At 38.7% G+C, this 17,754-nt stretch overlaps 5 protein-coding genes across 9 annotated transcripts; 2 read left to right on the forward strand and 3 right to left on the reverse strand.

Moving 5' to 3' along the window:
- Window positions 1–709: 709 nt before the first annotated feature.
- LOC121768144 (patellin-4-like) lies at window positions 710–2,807 on the forward strand. The gene is made up of 5 exons (XM_042164523.1): window positions 710–761; window positions 874–1,795; window positions 1,887–2,011; window positions 2,109–2,253; window positions 2,339–2,807. Exons 2-5 carry the CDS (start codon window positions 899–901, stop codon window positions 2,594–2,596), a joined length of 1,425 nt encoding a protein of 474 aa, XP_042020457.1. The 5' UTR covers window positions 710–761; window positions 874–898; the 3' UTR covers window positions 2,597–2,807.
- A 357-nt stretch (window positions 2,808–3,164) lies between these two features.
- LOC121768142 (twinkle homolog protein, chloroplastic/mitochondrial-like) lies at window positions 3,165–9,523 on the reverse strand. Of its 3 annotated transcripts, none has more exons than XM_042164518.1 (21): window positions 9,122–9,523; window positions 8,782–8,924; window positions 8,527–8,582; window positions 8,385–8,442; window positions 8,205–8,315; window positions 7,825–7,908; window positions 7,465–7,545; window positions 7,230–7,295; window positions 7,035–7,151; window positions 6,542–6,589; window positions 6,368–6,453; window positions 6,213–6,273; window positions 5,644–5,826; window positions 5,402–5,533; window positions 5,098–5,159; window positions 4,784–4,867; window positions 4,227–4,358; window positions 3,889–3,985; window positions 3,670–3,804; window positions 3,521–3,588; window positions 3,165–3,418 (listed from the first exon to the last, which is right to left on the reverse strand). In XM_042164518.1, the coding sequence occupies exons 1-21, from the start codon at window positions 9,423–9,425 to the stop codon at window positions 3,352–3,354; spliced, it is 2,175 nt and encodes a 724-aa protein (XP_042020452.1). In that variant the 5' UTR covers window positions 9,426–9,523; the 3' UTR covers window positions 3,165–3,351. The 3 variants fall into 3 exon arrangements, with proteins under 3 accessions (XP_042020452.1, XP_042020453.1, XP_042020454.1); XM_042164519.1 differs by having other exon boundaries at window positions 8,782–8,853; window positions 9,122–9,309; XM_042164520.1 differs by lacking the exon at window positions 8,782–8,924 and having other exon boundaries at window positions 9,122–9,309.
- A 642-nt stretch (window positions 9,524–10,165) lies between these two features.
- Window positions 10,166–12,856, reverse strand: LOC121769533 (primase homolog protein-like). 2 transcript variants are annotated; one of them, XM_042166369.1, is made up of 13 exons: window positions 12,647–12,856; window positions 12,450–12,565; window positions 12,121–12,176; window positions 11,996–12,047; window positions 11,834–11,908; window positions 11,630–11,710; window positions 11,344–11,424; window positions 11,177–11,242; window positions 10,984–11,100; window positions 10,851–10,898; window positions 10,671–10,756; window positions 10,486–10,546; window positions 10,166–10,371 (listed from the first exon to the last, which is right to left on the reverse strand). In XM_042166369.1, the coding sequence occupies exons 1-13, from the start codon at window positions 12,840–12,842 to the stop codon at window positions 10,309–10,311; spliced, it is 1,098 nt and encodes a 365-aa protein (XP_042022303.1). In that variant the 5' UTR covers window positions 12,843–12,856; the 3' UTR covers window positions 10,166–10,308. The 2 variants fall into 2 exon arrangements, with proteins under 2 accessions (XP_042022303.1, XP_042022302.1); XM_042166368.1 differs by having other exon boundaries at window positions 12,450–12,568.
- A 357-nt stretch (window positions 12,857–13,213) lies between these two features.
- LOC121769534 (transcription factor bHLH53-like) lies at window positions 13,214–14,476 on the forward strand. Of its 2 annotated transcripts, none has more exons than XM_042166370.1 (3): window positions 13,214–13,320; window positions 13,411–13,994; window positions 14,088–14,476. In XM_042166370.1, exons 2-3 carry the CDS (start codon window positions 13,437–13,439, stop codon window positions 14,259–14,261), a joined length of 732 nt encoding a protein of 243 aa, XP_042022304.1. In that variant the 5' UTR covers window positions 13,214–13,320; window positions 13,411–13,436; the 3' UTR covers window positions 14,262–14,476. The 2 variants fall into 2 exon arrangements, with proteins under 2 accessions (XP_042022304.1, XP_042022306.1); XM_042166372.1 differs by having other exon boundaries at window positions 14,091–14,476.
- A 503-nt stretch (window positions 14,477–14,979) lies between these two features.
- On the reverse strand, window positions 14,980–17,648 carry LOC121766310 (pentatricopeptide repeat-containing protein At4g20770). Its single transcript, XM_042162563.1, has 2 exons — window positions 15,235–17,648; window positions 14,980–15,160 (listed from the first exon to the last, which is right to left on the reverse strand). The coding sequence occupies exon 1, from the start codon at window positions 17,646–17,648 to the stop codon at window positions 15,360–15,362; it is 2,289 nt and encodes a 762-aa protein (XP_042018497.1). The 3' UTR covers window positions 14,980–15,160; window positions 15,235–15,359.
- Window positions 17,649–17,754: the final 106 nt, after the last annotated feature.

The raw sequence follows: 17,754 nt of genomic DNA on the forward strand, positions 1-17,754 counted from the left end.
TTGTGAATAGCAAATACTTATAAAAATCCAATAATATCCTACATTGTCCACAATTAAAAATTTCTTTATCCATATTGATTCTTCATACAAATTAGTCATTTTTAGTAATACAACCCACCAATGACTCTTCATTCCTTTTTTTTTCTCTTCCTTCTAGTATTAATCAACCTTCACCAAGTAATATTCTGATCCTTTTTTTTCTCGTGTATTATCAATTTTATAACGTCATCTATTATTAAAATTATGGATGATAGATTGGAGTGAGTATATATTTTTGCTATTTTTTATGACTATGTAATATCTGAGATTTTTCAATAATTTAGTAGACAATTTGGATCTCAGTCTGGGTTATGAGTTGGTGATTTAATCTTATTTGAGCCCTATTATTTAATGACATAAACAACAAGAATACGGTATGAATTACTATACTCTATTTTGGATCAACCCCAATGATGATTAATTGAAAGATTAGTGGTGGATTAATAGTAAGCAGCGCAATCAATGATTAATCGCAGTCAGCGGGTCCGAAATTGATTCTGACAAACAAATATTTGCTGGAGTCCAGTCTAGCACAATTTATAATTTAAAAAAAAACTATAATTAGGATTAGGAATCTTAACTAACGGCTCTAACGTGGTACGACACCAAAGAAATGACCGTTGTGGGCCCCTCCCATTTCTCCTTTCAGACAAAATATAAATAACCGTTGCCTCCACTCCTCATTTCTCATCTCCTCTCCTTTCACAAATCTCAACAACAAAGTGAGTAATTCTTGCTATCTCAATTTCGATTTCACAAATTTCGTTAACAAATTCAAGTTTTTTTCCATCGATTTACTAACTGAATTGCGCTTTTTTGTGTCTAATTTTGAAGGAAGCCAATCGATTAATCAGAGAAGATGACTGTTGAGGTTGAATGTAGAGCTGAGGCGGCGCCGGTGGCCGTGGAGGATGTGAAGACGGCGGCGGCGGAGGAGGAGGTGAAGTGCGAGAAGGAAGAATTGAAGCCTAAGATTGTGGAGAAAAGCTCTTCCTACAGAGAAGAGAGCAATTTCCTCTCCGATCTCAAAGATCGCGAGAAGAAGGCTTTGAACGAGCTCAAAACCAAGCTCGAAGCAGCCATCCTCGAAAACTCTATTTTCACCAAGAAAGAATCCCCCAAAAAGGAGACTGCTGCTGCGGCGGCGCCGGAGGAGAAACCCTCAGAAGAAACATGTGAAAAGAAAGAGGAATCAGAAGTTTGCGAGGAAGAAACAGAGAAATGCGAGGAGCCCGAAGCGGAAGAAGCAATTGATGAAGACATCTCGATTTGGGGAATTCCACTTTTGCCGAGCAAAGGCAACGAGAGCACGAACGTGGTGCTCTTGAAATTCCTCCGAGCTCGCGAATTTAAGGTGAACGAGGCGTTCGAGATGCTGAAGAAGACTCTCCAATGGCGGAAGGATTTCAGAGCCGACGCTCTTCTGGAGGAGGAGTTTGAGCCCGAGCTGGGCGGCGCGGCCTACATGAGTGGCGTGGACGGCGAGGGCCACCCCATCTGCTACAACATCTTCGGGGTGGTGGACGAGAAGACGGTGGCGACGGAGGAGAAGAGGGAGCGTTTCTTGAGGTGGAGAGTGCAGCTCATGGAGAAGGGTGTGCAGAAGCTGGATTTTAAGGCTGGTGGGGTCAGCTCGCTGCTGCAGATCAATGATCTGAAAAACTCTCCCGGAGCTTCAAAGAAGGAGGTCCGCGTCGCCGTGGATAAGGCGGTGGCGGTTCTTCAAGATAATTACCCTGAATTTGTTGCTAAAAATGTGAGCTTTTTTTGCTTTTTTTGAGATATTGGTTTTGAAAATGGTTGTGTTGTGTTATGCTGATTGTTGGATTTGGTTTTTTGTTTTGCAGATTTTCATCAATGTTCCGTTTTGGTATTATGCTTTTCATTCATTGATGTCTCCTTTCTTGACGCAAAGAACTAGGAGCAAATTGGTCTTTGCTCGGCCTTCTAAGGTCACTGAAACTCTTCTCAAGTGAGTCATTTTACTTCTTCTCAATCTCTCATATGGCTTCTAAAAATGGATTCTTTATTATCACTCTCTCATATGGCTTCTTGATTTCTTGAATTAGGTACATTCCGATCCAAGAAATTCCGATTCAGTATGGAGGGATGAAAAGGGAGAATGACTTTGAGTTCTCCAATGCTGATGGTGAGGCTACAGCAGTGGTGATCAAGGCTGGAGCCACTGAAACCATTGAAATCCCAACTCCAGAGGTGATGCAAGATTGATTTTTTATGTAATTGTTTTTGGGGGTGGAATTGGATGGTGAATAATTAAAGGGCTTGTTGTGATTTGCAGGCTGGGACTACATTTATCTGGGATGTGACAGTTCTTGGATGGGAGGTGAGCTACACAGAGGAGTTTGTGCCAGCAGATGAGAATTCATACACTATGATTGTGCATAAGTGTAAGAAGATGGGGACGGATGAGGAAGCGGTTCGTAATACGTTCAAGAACAACGAGGCGGGGAAGATCGTCATAACTGTGCACAATTCATCTGGGAAGAAGAAGAAGTTGTTCTACAGATACAAGATCAAGAAGGCTGCTTTTGATTGATGCTGGTTGAGACATGGATTTTGATTCTTGAGGATTTTTTTTAACTTAAAGTTGATGTTGATTCTTTATTTGATTGATTTGTTTGTAATTTCGTGGTGGAAAATTATTCTTCTTTGTATTAATTCATCAATCACTATTTGGATTTTGATTCATTGTGTTGTTCTTCTTGAGCTTTGTTTTTGCTTATTGAATAAAAATTATTTATTGTTCACTTTATCATCAATTTAGTAAGCCAGCAAGATTTTCGCATAACTTGATACTCCTCTATAAGACCATAACAATTAGATCTCAAAATTTAGTAAGACAGCAATATTTTTCCATAACTTCTTGATAGTATAAAAAATTTATCAAGTGAATCAGAGAAGACTTTTGTTAACTTTAATAGTAATAACCATCATTCCAACTTATTAATTAATTTAAACAAAAATTTTGGAATTCAAACAAAAATTGTAATTTAAAATTCAGACATTTTTGTGGCCGGTGGTAACCCATTAGTTCATTTTGAACTTTATTTGTATTTTCAACTTAGAAGTGCAATTAATTGAACTTAATAGAAAACTCGAAAACATGGAAAATACAAGTTCAAATAAATATACAGCCTTGATTCAGCCAATAATGATATTTGTATTTACAGAAATCAATGATTCAGCCAGGCCTACGACTACGAGACACAAAATTGGCTAGCAAACCTGGACAAACATACAGAGCGAGAGAGAGCAAACTTCGAGCTCCTAGCAGACCACGAACCTCAAGCCTTACGGACCACGCTTGCGCTTAGAAAGCAAGCCCGCCACATCAATGTCCGAGTACTCACCAGTGACCCTGATAGGATGTCGTCAAACCATCAGCAATACATAATCACAATAGACGATTTTCGCCATTCAGTTAGTCGAGATAAGCCAGTCACAGAGAAGGAGGTTGTACCTATTATATGACAGATATGCATCGCCAATTGTTCCTATAACTTTATTACGTACTTTCCGCACACAAACCTGAAATAGTAACCATTTGTTAAGGAATTGGCAACAAATGTCTGCTAGTGTCAACAGTTATAATATCATAATTGTGCAGACCTGAACTAAGTCCATAGGGCCAGCATCCGGGTCCCTGTTACGATGGATAACAATCCCGTTGTCACATTTGTTTATGAAGTGTGCACTCCCACTGATGTCGTACATATTCGGAGGGCCTCCAATCCAATTATGCAACTAGCACATTAAGCTAAAAGGTTATTACAAGAAAAATACCAGAACCAAGTTTTGTCGTCTCGATGAGGTTTTGCAAGTTCTAACCTGTCTTGGATGAGCAACAAACCAAACATGACATGAATGATGCTGAGCAAACCGCTTCACTTTGGTCAGCATCTGACTCACATATTCAGTCTCGGTCCTGTTCCATATCATGATGCATTAGAAAATATGCATCGGAAATGACATCAACATCCCTTTCACCAGTTCAGCAGTTTTTCACTATCCTACTTGTTTTACAAATTTTTCACCCGTAAATGCTCTCACTGTCTTGTCGAAGAAAATATGGTTTAAAGGTAGATTATATATTAGCTGTAATTCAATTTATTTATTACAGTAACATGCAAGCACGAATTCTCTGGGGTGAAAACAAGATGACTTACTGATTAGGAGGGCGTTGATGATCCAGTTCATTGTATGGGTCAATTACGAGCCCATTAACCCCATGGCGCAGAACTGCTATTCTTGCAAGTTCAAGAACCCAACTTATGCTTGGAAGGCAATCGTTCTCACACCTGTTTCATCACCCATAACATAAAAGCTATGATCAGACCTTCCACTACAGAAAATGAAAATATAGGCATGAAACACTTTACCAAGAAACTACATATCCATGACATGTTTCACTTGCTACACAAATAACAACTTAACTATATCCTCTTCATCTCTTTCCTTTTCCATTTCCTCGCAAATAACTAATTCAGCCAATAGTTCTGACCCAAATGAAGCTAATACTATGGAAATATCCAATTAATTAGTTGATTGATTTCCTGGTGTTTTTCCCAATTATGTGCATGCAAAAAATAAGAATCAGCATACAGAAGTTGCATCTCCTCAAGAATGTTCCTGATAGGTGTAATGTTAATATTATATGCATCTACGTGTTTATACAGGTGTTTGAGCAGTAGAGCAACACATGCATATGACCTAAGGAAGTAACCTTATTAGAGAAAATGAATCGCTGAGCCATTTCTTTCCTTGCTCCAGTTCCTCGGTGCTAATCCTCTCAACACGTTCCCCATACCTGTTTATCAGAAAAAACAGAAACAAAAGAAAAACAGGCAGGGAGCAAATGAGAATACACAATAAAGGAACTGAAAAAGTTGTTGCATGCTGATGTAATATGATATAATATGTATATTCCACACAAAACAAACGAAAGTTCAGTGTAAAGTGTACAAAGACAGGAAAGGAGGGATTGAGATTTCCAGTTTATATTAAAGATAGAAAAGTTTGGACAGCTCATTCACATACCTAACATCGAAGAAAGGCTTTTTTATATGTTTCTCCAACAGTTTTCTTCCATGCTCCCTAACCTAGAAATCCATGGAATCACGAGTGAGATAGATAGATATTAAGGTTACATGTATGAAGCTACAAAAGAAAAAGGTAGAGGTCCCCCTCTCTTGTATGCATGTGTATCTCTGTGTCTACATTTCTTAAGAAATAATACTTGCCTTTAAATTATAGTAAAACATTACAACAACCAAAAATTTCATATGAGGAGAATGATACTTATAACTTGACAGAAACCCAAAAAAATCATGTAAAAGGTTACCCTATTTTCCATCGAACAAAGTGCGAATTTCCAGCCTACACTATGATTGAGATTGACTAATAGAGCGTCAATCCATTCACTCTTGCCTGAATTTGGAACTCCGGTGACAATTGTCAATTCCCCAGGTACAACCTGTCTCAAAGAAGGCATTTAGAAAATAAACAGAAACAGACAAGGTGGCAGACAAACATAAACCGCCTTATAATTTGTAAACTCAATAAGCAGTCAATTGTCATACTTACATTGTACAATTCATTGAGGGCCCTCCATCCTGTTGAAACACCAAGCTCAAAACCAAGAGACTGATGATAATAGTCGTTGATCTCGTCAAAGTAATCTCTAAAATTGAACAACCCTCTTATTGGATAAAGCTCAGCATTTTCAATAACTTCCTTCAGTGCATCAGGGCCCATATACATAAGCACCTATATTTACAAAAGAAGAAATTAAAGAGGAAACCCAAAATGCAACCATATCATCATATTCATAAATACAAGATATTTCAGAATGAACCAAAAACTTGCAGAATTATTTTTATGTGCCTTAAGCTAAGCTTCAACTATAATGCATAATAAGAACCAAATAACCCCTTCAGAACACGGTTTTAAGACCATAACGTTATGTCCCATTATTGCATATATGCTGGAGATGGGATCTGTATCCAGTAAAACGAGTTAAACAACAAAGCAGTTCCTAAAGATGCAGGACTTCAAAGAGTTTATAAACTACGGATCCAGAAATCTTCAGCTTTAATTATAGATGAGTAATATAACAGAGCTGGATTTTATAAGTACAAAGCAGTATTTCTAACCTCATTTGCATCTTTAAAATATTCAGTATCATTCTTTTTTGGCCACTTGATTCTCCAGCACCTGATTCACCAAACAAACCATGATTTTATTTGCTTTTCAGAAGAGACCATAAGCATGATAGCACATGGAGTACAAGGGATTAACTATGAACTACCTTTCTCTTCCAAGGCGCCGTGCAAGTTCTTCGGCCAAGGCTTGACCAGGAGGATCAGCATCAGTTGCAAGAATAATGCGAGATGCCTTGAAATCAGAACTAAGGTGTCATATTCTGCCACTTCACACTTCCATGCATAATTAAGAAAAATAACAAAATGGTGACGTAATGAACCTTTTCAGTATATGCCTTGCAATTCCATAGATATTGATACTTCGTGTCCTAGCTTCAAAGAATACATACAGAGAGAGATTAGGATCGGTCAAATACAAAATTTATTTAGACTCTTTAACACATAATACTGCATTTACATCCACTGCCATTGATCTAAACTTATTACACAGGGCATGGCACCTGAGGAAAGAAGTAACTATCTGGAGCAGCGCGTACATGTGAAAAGGTGCAACTCACAGATGGTACGAGAACAAAGATGTCTTACACATTACACTTAGCAACAAACTGACCCCCTTGTATGCAGCACATAATTTGATGCAAAGGACATAAGATGAGAGAGCTCAAGCAGAAAGTTCAAAATGAATATGAAACCAAAATAGCACATCCATTACTAACCACTTGGACTGAAAGGATTCCAAACCCATGACTCAATGTCAATATATCTTTTTTTTCCTGGGGGTGGGGGATTGAAAAATAAGATAGAAAAGACTACCTTTTCTTCTGCAGGCACTTCCTTTGCCGATACTTTTGGAGGCGCACCATCAGGAACACTCACACAATTCTTGAAGCCTGCTTCTTCCATAGCAAGCTTGTCCATTTCACCCTCAACCTTATATAAGATCACAAAAAAATAATTCTCAGCCAGTTACGCTTAACTGAATATACCCAGTAGAAGAATGTTAATTACAATTATGACGTCACTTGCTTCCTTTATATCATCTAGCCCATAAAATACTTTTTCAGTATTTGCTTCCTGCATTAACAGTAGAGCATTATGAGATAAGTCAGATGACACAGTTGGAACGTAAACTTATAGAACTGTAAATCAAGAAAATGCTAGCAATGATGGGCACCACATTTTGTTTCAGAAGATCAATGAGGAATAACTTAAATAGCGATAAACCAAGAACATATTTAGATACCTGCCAAAACTTTTTGTTAATATCACGATACTTGCAGCTTACAAGCTCTCCGTTTCTTTGGTAAGTGAAAGCAATAGCAATCTACCCAAAATAATCACCAAAAGTTAGTCAATAAATTCCAACATAACAAGTTCACAGTAAAATAATGATAATTTAAAAAGACTTAGATGCAAATAGTCCTCATGGAGGCCCAATAAGACAATCCTGTCATGGGCAAAGCTCTTCAAACTTTGGAGCCAGGTTATAACATAGTCTTAATTACTCTTGATGACTGAACAGTACGTAATCAAGATGAATTTTTTTATCATGTTTTGCCACATAAAATTGCAGCATTCTCAATTAAAAATATGAATCATGCACCTGATCTCCTGTCCTTTTCTGCATAACAGCATTTCTCTGCAGGGTTTCTCCAGAGATCATGCGCTCAGCAAAATATGCAAGTAGCTGGAAGAACAATTCAACCCACATAATGCATCAGTTTTATGATACGCTAGTACTTCTATTGTACATCAGACCAAATAAATGGTACAACAGAGAGAAAATTATACACCCAATCACATATAATAGCAGCCTATAAAGTAACTGAGAAGCCTATAAAGTTCCTTGCAGACCGACAGATCATTTTACTTGACATCAATCAGAGAGTACTTGAAAAAGATTCCAGGCTCATAAGTAAAAGTATAGTCAACAACAGGTAGAGCAGGAGAGTACCAAGATTGTAATGGTAGTACAATAATTACCTCACTGCACAAAGGTTCCAGTCCTAAACTCTCCTCTGTGATTGTTCTTATTGGTTGCTTTGTTTTGGTTTTATTCATTGTTGAATAAGTTGAGTTTACACCTGCAAAGGCCTGAAAGCACAAGAGCAAATGAGAAAGAATCAGTAGATGTGCTTAGCTTAGCTTAATTCAAAAGCTTACACGGGTAGCGCCCTTCCACCCACATTTAGCACGAAAGCAGGTCCACACTGCTGCACCGCTATGACATACAGGAATATATCAGTAACAGCTATTGAAAGTAAAACAAGAAGGTCATATTATATAGGTAGAATACTGGAATTACCCATCTTCATCGACATGAAGCGAAAGGCTTTTCTCGTTCGATTCTCCGCCTTTACACTACAAAATGCAGTAAATCAACATAAAGGAAATGCAAGTATGCAACTGATGATAAGAATGATATCAACATTAGCTCATCTAACTCCCATGGCATCTCTATAGTTTTACTCTATAGAATGTCGAACTAAAATCACAAATGTTTCTCTTATACATGTAAAAACCTACAGAATTTTCCAGTAAGCCTGTAAAAATCACATACACTTGGACAAACTAAACCATTGTATTGGCCCGGCATGCATGAACTGCCATCAATTCCAATTTCCTGCAACTTCTGCTTTAATATCATCAGCTTCTTATCATCAACGAATTGATTCTCCAGAGACTCAACATCAGAGACAGAGACTACACAATCAAATCAAAGTACATGCCAATTCTTTGTTAGCCATCCACAGACTCTTCCAATTTATTCGATTAACCAACAAAACGAAGGAGGTTAACTAAAAAAACCCATTCAATAAAAGCAATTCATTCAGTAAACCAAAAAAGCTCGAAATATTGGCAGAAAAAATCAAATAAAACAAAACATAACAAACACTCACTAGGTCTCGGAATAGGCATGGCGGCATAGGGCGTAAAACTGTAGCCATTAGCCCTCTGATAACTCAGCTGCAATTGCTTCGGAGAGGCAAAAAGCCTTGAGCATTTCCGAGTGTACGAGTCAAAAATAAATGTTCTCAGAGTAGAAGAAGATGATAAAGAATCATGGAGCGAGTGTAAGCAGGCGTAAGTAGCTGGAGCAGCCGGCGATTTCAGAAGCAGAAAATTCTTTGAACCCATAACAATAATTCTACCACTCTTCGAATACGGACTCAGCAAAAGTTTTCGAGGCGGTGTGAAAAGCATAGCTTCTCTCGCGAGAGAGTCGTTGTTAGCAAGACAGAGAAGAGAGGTTTTCAGCTGCCATAGAAGGCGGGAGTGAAGCAGGAAGGGTTTAAGGAGCAAACGCCATTTTCCGATAAATAAAAATAATAAATTTAAAAAATCTTGTTTATCATTATTAGAAAGAAGAAACTAAATGGGCCTGCACTAATTTGATTGATGTTTTCAACAGCCCACTTAGATAAATACTATGGGACAAATATTTTATGGAAAATAAAATAGGCCTAACCCAATTTGATTGATATCTTCAACGGCCCATTTAGATAAATATTATGGGATGATTGTTTTTTGGTGTTACTTATCTATATCTGGAATCCTATCAAATCAAGGGGATTTCACTGCGTTTCATGCTAGGCAGAACATACACGACAAGGAATTTCGCTACGTTAGAACTGTTATAGTTATAACCGTAGTTCACCATGGCTTTAGTGGTCAGTTCTCTTGTCATCAACAGGTCACCAACTGCCTTGACCTTCCGGCATTGGCAAGAGTTGCCGGAAGGTCAAGAGTAAACTCTCGTACATACATTTAAATAAATAAAAAAAGTACTCCTTGTACATGTGTTTCTAGAAAATATATAGATGCGCGAGACAACTCTCTCTACGGAACTAGACAAAATAGCCTCGCAACTTAAGGCAAAGGGGTCGCATAATCGCAGTGACAGAGCACGGGCAGTAAGGCTGTTGCTGCATCAGTTGCCAATGTAGTCAAATTGAATTACCAATTGAATATTTTTTAGATCAAATCATCCTCACACAATCAAAATCTAGATCCCCTTAAAAATAATCAAAATCTAGCTTACACAAGTTCGTCAAACAGCTACACCTGATTACTCTAAATTAAGCATCTAATATAACTCTGCTTTGTCAATTGCAGCTCTTAGAGCATCTGCACCAAGACTCTTTAGAACCTGCATAACAAGATAACATAATTTGAGGACTTTTTATACCGAAGAAAGAGGTCAATCATTACTAAAAACGGGACTCTGGAAACGAAAGATCGTTTAAAACACTAGTAATCAAACCTCGTTTGCATCTTTGAACGAGCTGCTCTCATCTTTCCTTGGCAAATGCACACGCCAGCATCTAATGGAAAGCAAAAGAAACGTAGAAATCAGCGAAAAGGATAGCCTTTTTTAATGTTTTTTAAACGTGACACGATGCAAGGAAATACAACGTTTGATGAGGCAAGATCATGCCCTAATATAACCTTTCTTTCCCAAGACGACGGGCGAGCTCTTCAGCTAAAGCTTGGCCAGGTGCATCGCCATCAGTTGCCAGGATTATACGAGACGCCTGAAAGAAAGATCAAGAAATGCAAGAATCTCATGTTCATGCAAATTTAAGTATGCTATTATTGTTACTCTCGTTGTTCTAGAATATCTCAAACCTTTTTGAAGTAGTCTATGCAGTTCCACAAGTATTGAAAGGCAGTGTCCTGATGAAATGAAAACACAACGATACAAGTGAATTTACTAAAAAGGCAACCGTTAAAAAATAATAATTTCAACATTGATAGTAACCTTTTCTTTTGATGGTATTTTATTGACTGAAACTGTCTGTGGTGCACCGTCAGGAACACTGACACAATTGCAATAACCAGCTTCTTCGATTGATAGCTTGTCTATTTCGCCTTCAACCTGAACGGAAGGGAGAGGTCAGAGTAGTGAAAATAAGGAGATAACAATAGAGAACTTTAAGTAATCAAGTGCATACAATAATGATCTCATCTGCATCCACAATGTCATCGATCCCATATAACATCTTCTCCGTATTTCTCCCCTGAAAATTCATGGCAAATATCAAGAAAAGTACTATAACTGACCATGTATCGTTCATTCCAGAAAGCAAGAAGTTAGGGCCTTGGAATTAAATGGGAATACCTGCCAGAACTTTTTATCAAGAGTGCGGTATTTGCAGCCAACATGCTGTCCATTTCGTCTATAAGGAAAAGCAATGATTTTCTGCATTGAAGAGAACAAACTTAGTATTCCTTAACACATCGAATTGCCTCAATAAAAATGCAAAGAGATTGTTATCGACATCATCAAACAAGATATAAGAATCTCCATCACCAAGATAGTTGAAATTGAGACCAGGAAGTTTATAAGTTTCACTCGATTTAGTAATATACGATGGAATGAGTTAATTGTAAAAATGGTTTCTTACCTTTCCACCAACAACTTGCATGACATTATTCCTCTGCAGTGTTTCCTTTGATATCATTCTTTCAGCAAAGTATCCAAGCAACTGCACCATACCAAAAGGAAACGTATCATCAATAATCGTGCCCGTGTTAATTAAAGCTACAGAGAGCCTAATCTCCACATTTTTCAAATAGCAAAGCTGTGCAGCAAAAAATGACTGTCATACCTTATCATCCAAAGGCTCAAGCCTCAGATTTTCCCAGCTGACATGAGGATTTTCTTTATTGTTGTCTGCAAAGACCTGGAACCAAGGTTACCATCCGCAAACGGGAGCACGGCTCAAAAAGAGTAGTTAAGGAGAAGTAATCTAAACCATATATCACGAAACCTGGCCGGCCCATCCACATTGAAGATCAAAACACCTCCAAATCGCATAACTCCTGTTTTCGTATATATCAGCAAATGTTCCAAAAAATCAACTAATTTACCATAACCATCCAAAATGCAACTCACCAACTTTGGCTGATGTGAAACGACAGCGTCCTCTGAATCGACTGCCCCCCTTTGCACTGATGCAAAGGAAGAATCCATCAACATTAACAGATAACAAGACAGTCATAGGCAGAGTTCTGGAAATGGTGAAAATCATATCTTACACTATGAGACCAACTACACATCTTTTTGATAAAAAAAAAGTGGTACAAGCCTAAGACATTCTCAATCAATTTTAGAGTGATCACGGGATCATCTAAACAACTAAGAGAAATCGATGAATTATAATAGAACACAGTAACTTATCCAGCAATAGAGATTTATTTTTCCAAAAGTATAAGTAAAAATACCTTAGGACAATACAAGAGATCAAACTGGCCAGGTGTGCAAGATTCGAACTTTACTCCGAGGGCCTCAATTTTTTGCTTCAATTTAGCTGATTCGGTTTTCTCCACATCCATATCGACTGCTAATTCAACCGATAGAAAAGCCAAGAAATTACAATTAAGAAAGAAAGAGAGGAGAATATAAAGTGAGTGAAGAATACCTGTTGGCTTGGATAAAGGGGGGTGAGAAAAACATCGAAACCCATTACTTTTTAACGCAATTCCTGAGACAAATTCAGCAGAGTAGGGCAAGAAAGCGCTGGGGCATTTCAAAGATAGCAAATTTAGCCAAGTGTTGGAAGCAACGAGGCACGGCGGCGGAGGTGGTGGCCGGTGGAGGAGCGCCGTAGGAGGCATCTCAAGCTTCCGCCTTCGACAATGGTGAATTGAGCATGCAGCTTGCTGAAACACAATGGAAGAGGATAAAACTTCAGTAATCTATTTTTTTCGCACAATTAATTTGGCTAGCACAGTACTACTATTCTTTTTCTTTTCTTTTTTACTTATCAGATGTTTTTCATTCATTAAAATACTTAAAAAAGATAATAAAATAAAGGAGAATAAAAGAAGCTGATGTAAAAAAAGGTTACTCAATGTAGAATGCAGTCAATTATTGCTAATTATATTTCCTAATTACACGGTGGTTGTTAGCAGTTATAAAAATCCCATCCCATAACCTCCACTCTCCATTATCTCTCCCCCTCACTATCTCTCTCTGTGACATACACACAACACAGAGCTAAACATAAGCCTATTTTTGTTTAGGTTTATTTCTACTGACATTCAAAGCTAGTAGAAGTAGGAGTAGTAGTTAAAAGACACAATCTTTCCTCAGGTAGTCATTGTCTCTCTCTTTTAAGTTTTAACTCACACTTCAATTTTCCCTCCAACTATATTCATCTCTTACGGTTTCGATTCTTGGCAGATTAATATAGTATCCAATTCCAATTAATGGCGTTGAGCTACTACAACTCCAACTGGGACTCCTTTGCGCCGGCGGAATTAGGTGTTGATCTCTTCAACCCCGACGATTACTTGGTGGACCCCATCGACGCCTTCTGCAACTCTCTCCTCTCCGACGACTTACCTTTTGCCGATGATGGAATTCCCTTCGACTTCGATCATCTCAACTCCAACTATTTCCAATATAACAATGATCCCTTTCCCCATTTCCCCAAACGCCAAAAGCTCTGCGATTCCCACCCATTCTACCAAGATTACTCCATCCCGGAATTTGTTCTTCCTCCGCCGCCGCCGCCGTTGCCAGCATTTCCAGCGGTGGGTTTCAACATGAGGAGCTGCGAGAGCGTGAGGGTCAACAAAGAGGAGAGCTTGTCTGCGCAGACCGTCGCGGCGAGGCAGAGGCGGCGGAGGATCACGGCGAAGACGCAGGAGCTAGGGAAGCTGGTTCCCGGCGGCCAGAAGATGAACACGGCGGAGATGCTGCAATCCGCCTACAAATACATCAAATTCTTGCAGGCCCAAGTTGGACTACTCGAATTCCTCAAGGTACTATTTTAAATGGACAAAACTAATCATTTTCTTCAATTCCTAAGAATATTCATCTGTATGAATCTTTGCTAACATGGTCCATTCTTCTAGAAGGTCAACGAAGAGGAAGCATCATGTGAAGGTGAAGGTGAAGGTGAAGGTGAAGGTGAAGGTGAAGAAGTGTTCCAGAATCTTCTAGAATCTCCATTGATTCAAGAGAAGCTCTACTCTATTGAGCATTGCCTGATTCCACATAAGCTGGTGGAAAACTATCCAAATCATTGATTTTACCAAGCAAGCAAGCAAGCGGTTATGATTAACCGTTTCATTTTTAATTGTTTTAGTTTAGGCTATTCTTGATTAAATGTTTTTATTGTTTTAAGGCAACCTCTTCTTGCCTGCCTTATGTTGTTTAGTTCTTTACAAATTGGAGTAGGATGTTAGGCTAATTAGGCTCTTTACTTCAGGAAAAAATGCTGTATTTTTTTTCTTACTGTAAGTTCTCCTGATCCTAACCTTATTGATTGATAAACAAGCATTGATTTATTTGATTATTGAGTAATCCCAAATGCAATTGATTGTGCATTTACTACTAGAATTTAGTGTGTCTGTTTAAATTCGTCATAAATAAAATCTTGAGACCGCAATGAAAGGAATGCACCGTTTATAATCACTCGGCTCGCAATTTATTTTAGATTAATTTTATTTCAAGACGTAGGGTTTCCTAATAATTTATAATCATTCATCGGAAATTAGCAAGTTTTCTTGGTAGTTGGTTCTTCAAAAAACAACATACGTATTTGGCATAGTCAAAGGAAACTAAGCAGTTAATTTTTTGAGTGATTGTAGGACACTCTGTTTTAATATTTCTTGGTGCATAATTAATTTAACCAAATTTTTCCTCCACACGAACTAATTTATTTTATAATTTTTTAGTTCCACTATGTCTTGATATTTTGATTTATCAAATTGCATGATCCGTACTTCCATGTAGATCGGAGGAGTTACATTAATATTTACTAACAAGTTTGCAAATAATAGTACAACCCTCACTTGGTATTACAATTACAACTACAATACATTGAATAATGAAAAAAATAGTTTATTTGAGATCATAATTTCACTTTGACACCACTAAAATTACCAACTCCATAGAAGTAAATCTATTATGATCTCAGTGAAGCCTGCAAAGCAAACATCAAGAATTTAGAAACCAATGGAAATGGCTGCAAAAGCTGAAAATGAATGAAGAATAAACCATTTCAATGATCAATGATTATTTTCTCCATTCAGTGTTGATTGAAACTGGGAGCCAATCTTTGATCTTGCATCTCCTTCAACAGATGTCTGGGCATCATCGTTCCCGAACAACAGCTGCCAGTTTCAAACCCAACTGTAGCCTGGTTCTTTGGAGACCTGCTGCCTTCCCATTATATCTCTGACATCTTTAACATCATCCCATCTATCTAATGAGGAATACATATTGGCTAGGAGGGAATACGGGGCAGAGTTACCACTGTCCAAACGGAAAAGCTCGTCTGCAGCCCTTCTTGCCAAGTTCACATTGCCATGAACCCTGCAAGAGCTCAGTAATACCTCCCAAACAATGAGATCATCTTTGTATGGCATCTTTTCTATGATTTCTTCAACTTCATTGAACCGGCCAGCACGGCCCAAGGTGTCGACTATGCAAGTGTAGTGATCACTAAGCGGCTCCACATCATATTCTTGCTGCATTGATTTGAACACCTTTAAACCAGTATCTACTAATCCAGAATGACTGCAGGCAGTTAAGACAGCAACAAAAGTTATGTGATCAGGTTCAATACTAGCTATGATCATGTCCCTAAATAGATCAACAGCATCTTCTCCGCGCCCATTCTGAGCATAACCATGTATCATCTCATTCCACGTGACTAAATCTTGACAGACCATCATATTAAAGAACCGTCTGGCCCCATCCACGTCGCCACATTTGCTGTACATGTCAACCAGAGCAGTTCCGACATAAACATTATTTGAGTGTCCTTCTTTCACTATCAGACCATGAATCTGCCTCCCTTGTGAGAGAGATGACAAAGACGAACAACAATTCAGTGTGCTAGCATAAGAAAACTCAGTCGGTAGCATGCCTTCACGTACCATTCGCCTGAAAAAGTTAAAACCCTCTGCATCCATTGAATTAAGGGATAAACCTGACAACACTGAATTCCAACACACTATATCATATTTGGGAGCCATGTTGAAGATAGCTTTTGCAACTTCTATTTTACTACATTTTGAGTAAACAGCAATCAGTCCACTCGTAACATACAAGTCCATCGAAAGCTCAGCTTTCCACAAGGCAGCATGAATCTGCTTCCCACTCTCTAAAAGTCCCATGGAAGCACAAGAACTGAGAATTATAGCAAACGTAGTTCGATCAGGCCTCACTTTTCTAAACTGCATCTCTCTAAAGAGCATCACCGCCTCCCTGTGGTATTCGTTCTGGGAATAGCCCGATAACATAGCATTCCACGAGGCCAAACTTGGCACCGACATACCATTGAAAATTCGAAGCCCCGTTTCAACATCACCACTTCTCAAGCACGCAGCAAGCATATTAACACATGTCACCTCATCAGGCTCAACCCCACAGCTCTGCATTCTCTCCATACACTCGATCGCCCTCTGCAAATGGTATCCCTTGGCATATCCTGCGATCATAACATTCCACGAAACAACACTGACTTGAGACATACTGTTGAACAACATCTCTGCACAGTCCATACATCCAAGCTTTGCATACATGTTAAGCAACGAGTTGTTCAAGTGCAAATCTCCCAAGAAACCAACTTTAACAAGAAGCCCGTGTACCTGTGCTCCATGCATCACATGCCTTTTCCCTTCGTTGCCATCATCATCTACACCAAATTCACATTTGGAACAAACACTCAACACACTTGAAAGAGACACACAATCTATGATCCTCTTTCGATGCATCAATCCAAACATATCAAACGCTTCATCCACGCGATCAGCTCCTACCAACCCCTCCATCATTGCAGTGAACGACACCTCATTATGCTCCGGCAAGTCCCCAAACACCATAACCGCATCTTCTATAGAAACACACTTCATATACATTCCCAACAAAGCATTCCCGACATACAAATTCGCGTTTAGTCCGAGCTTCGTAGCAAGTCCATGGCACTCCCTCCCACACTCCAATTTGCCCAAACCCCCACAAGCACTCAATACACTGGCCAATGTGAAGCGGGTGGGCACGAAATAATTCAACCTCATCGCGTAGTAACCCGCCAAGGCCTTATCCTCAAGACCATTTCTTGACAGCATACTAATAATCAAGTTCCAAGAAACTGCGTTCCTCTCCGGCATTTGATCAAACACTTCAAATGCATTACCGACATCATTTAATTTGCAGTAAGAATCTAAAATAGCGTGATAGGAGAATATGTTTCTGTGAGGCATTTCGTCGAACAGGCGGCGGCCGGCCTGGGTGTGGCCGCATTTTGAGTATAGCTCAATCAGGCGATTCACCAGAAAAGTATTTGAAAATTGGTAGGTGCGAAAAATCTGAGCTTGGATGGTTTTTCCTGCCTTGTAAGCTTTATTATCTATGCAATTTTGCAGCAAATTCGCTAACGAAACTGAGGCATTTCTGCTTTGCATTTCTAACAAATTGGCGGAATTCCATTTAATCATCATTTTTAAATTGAAAAATTGGCTTGGGCCTTATTTGGGCCGTAAAATAAGCCCAATATTGTCCATCCAATTT

The sequence above is a fragment of the Salvia splendens genome, chromosome 15, assembly GCF_004379255.2.
Source record: "Salvia splendens isolate huo1 chromosome 15, SspV2, whole genome shotgun sequence".
Classification (NCBI taxonomy): Eukaryota; Viridiplantae; Streptophyta; class Magnoliopsida; order Lamiales; family Lamiaceae; genus Salvia; species Salvia splendens.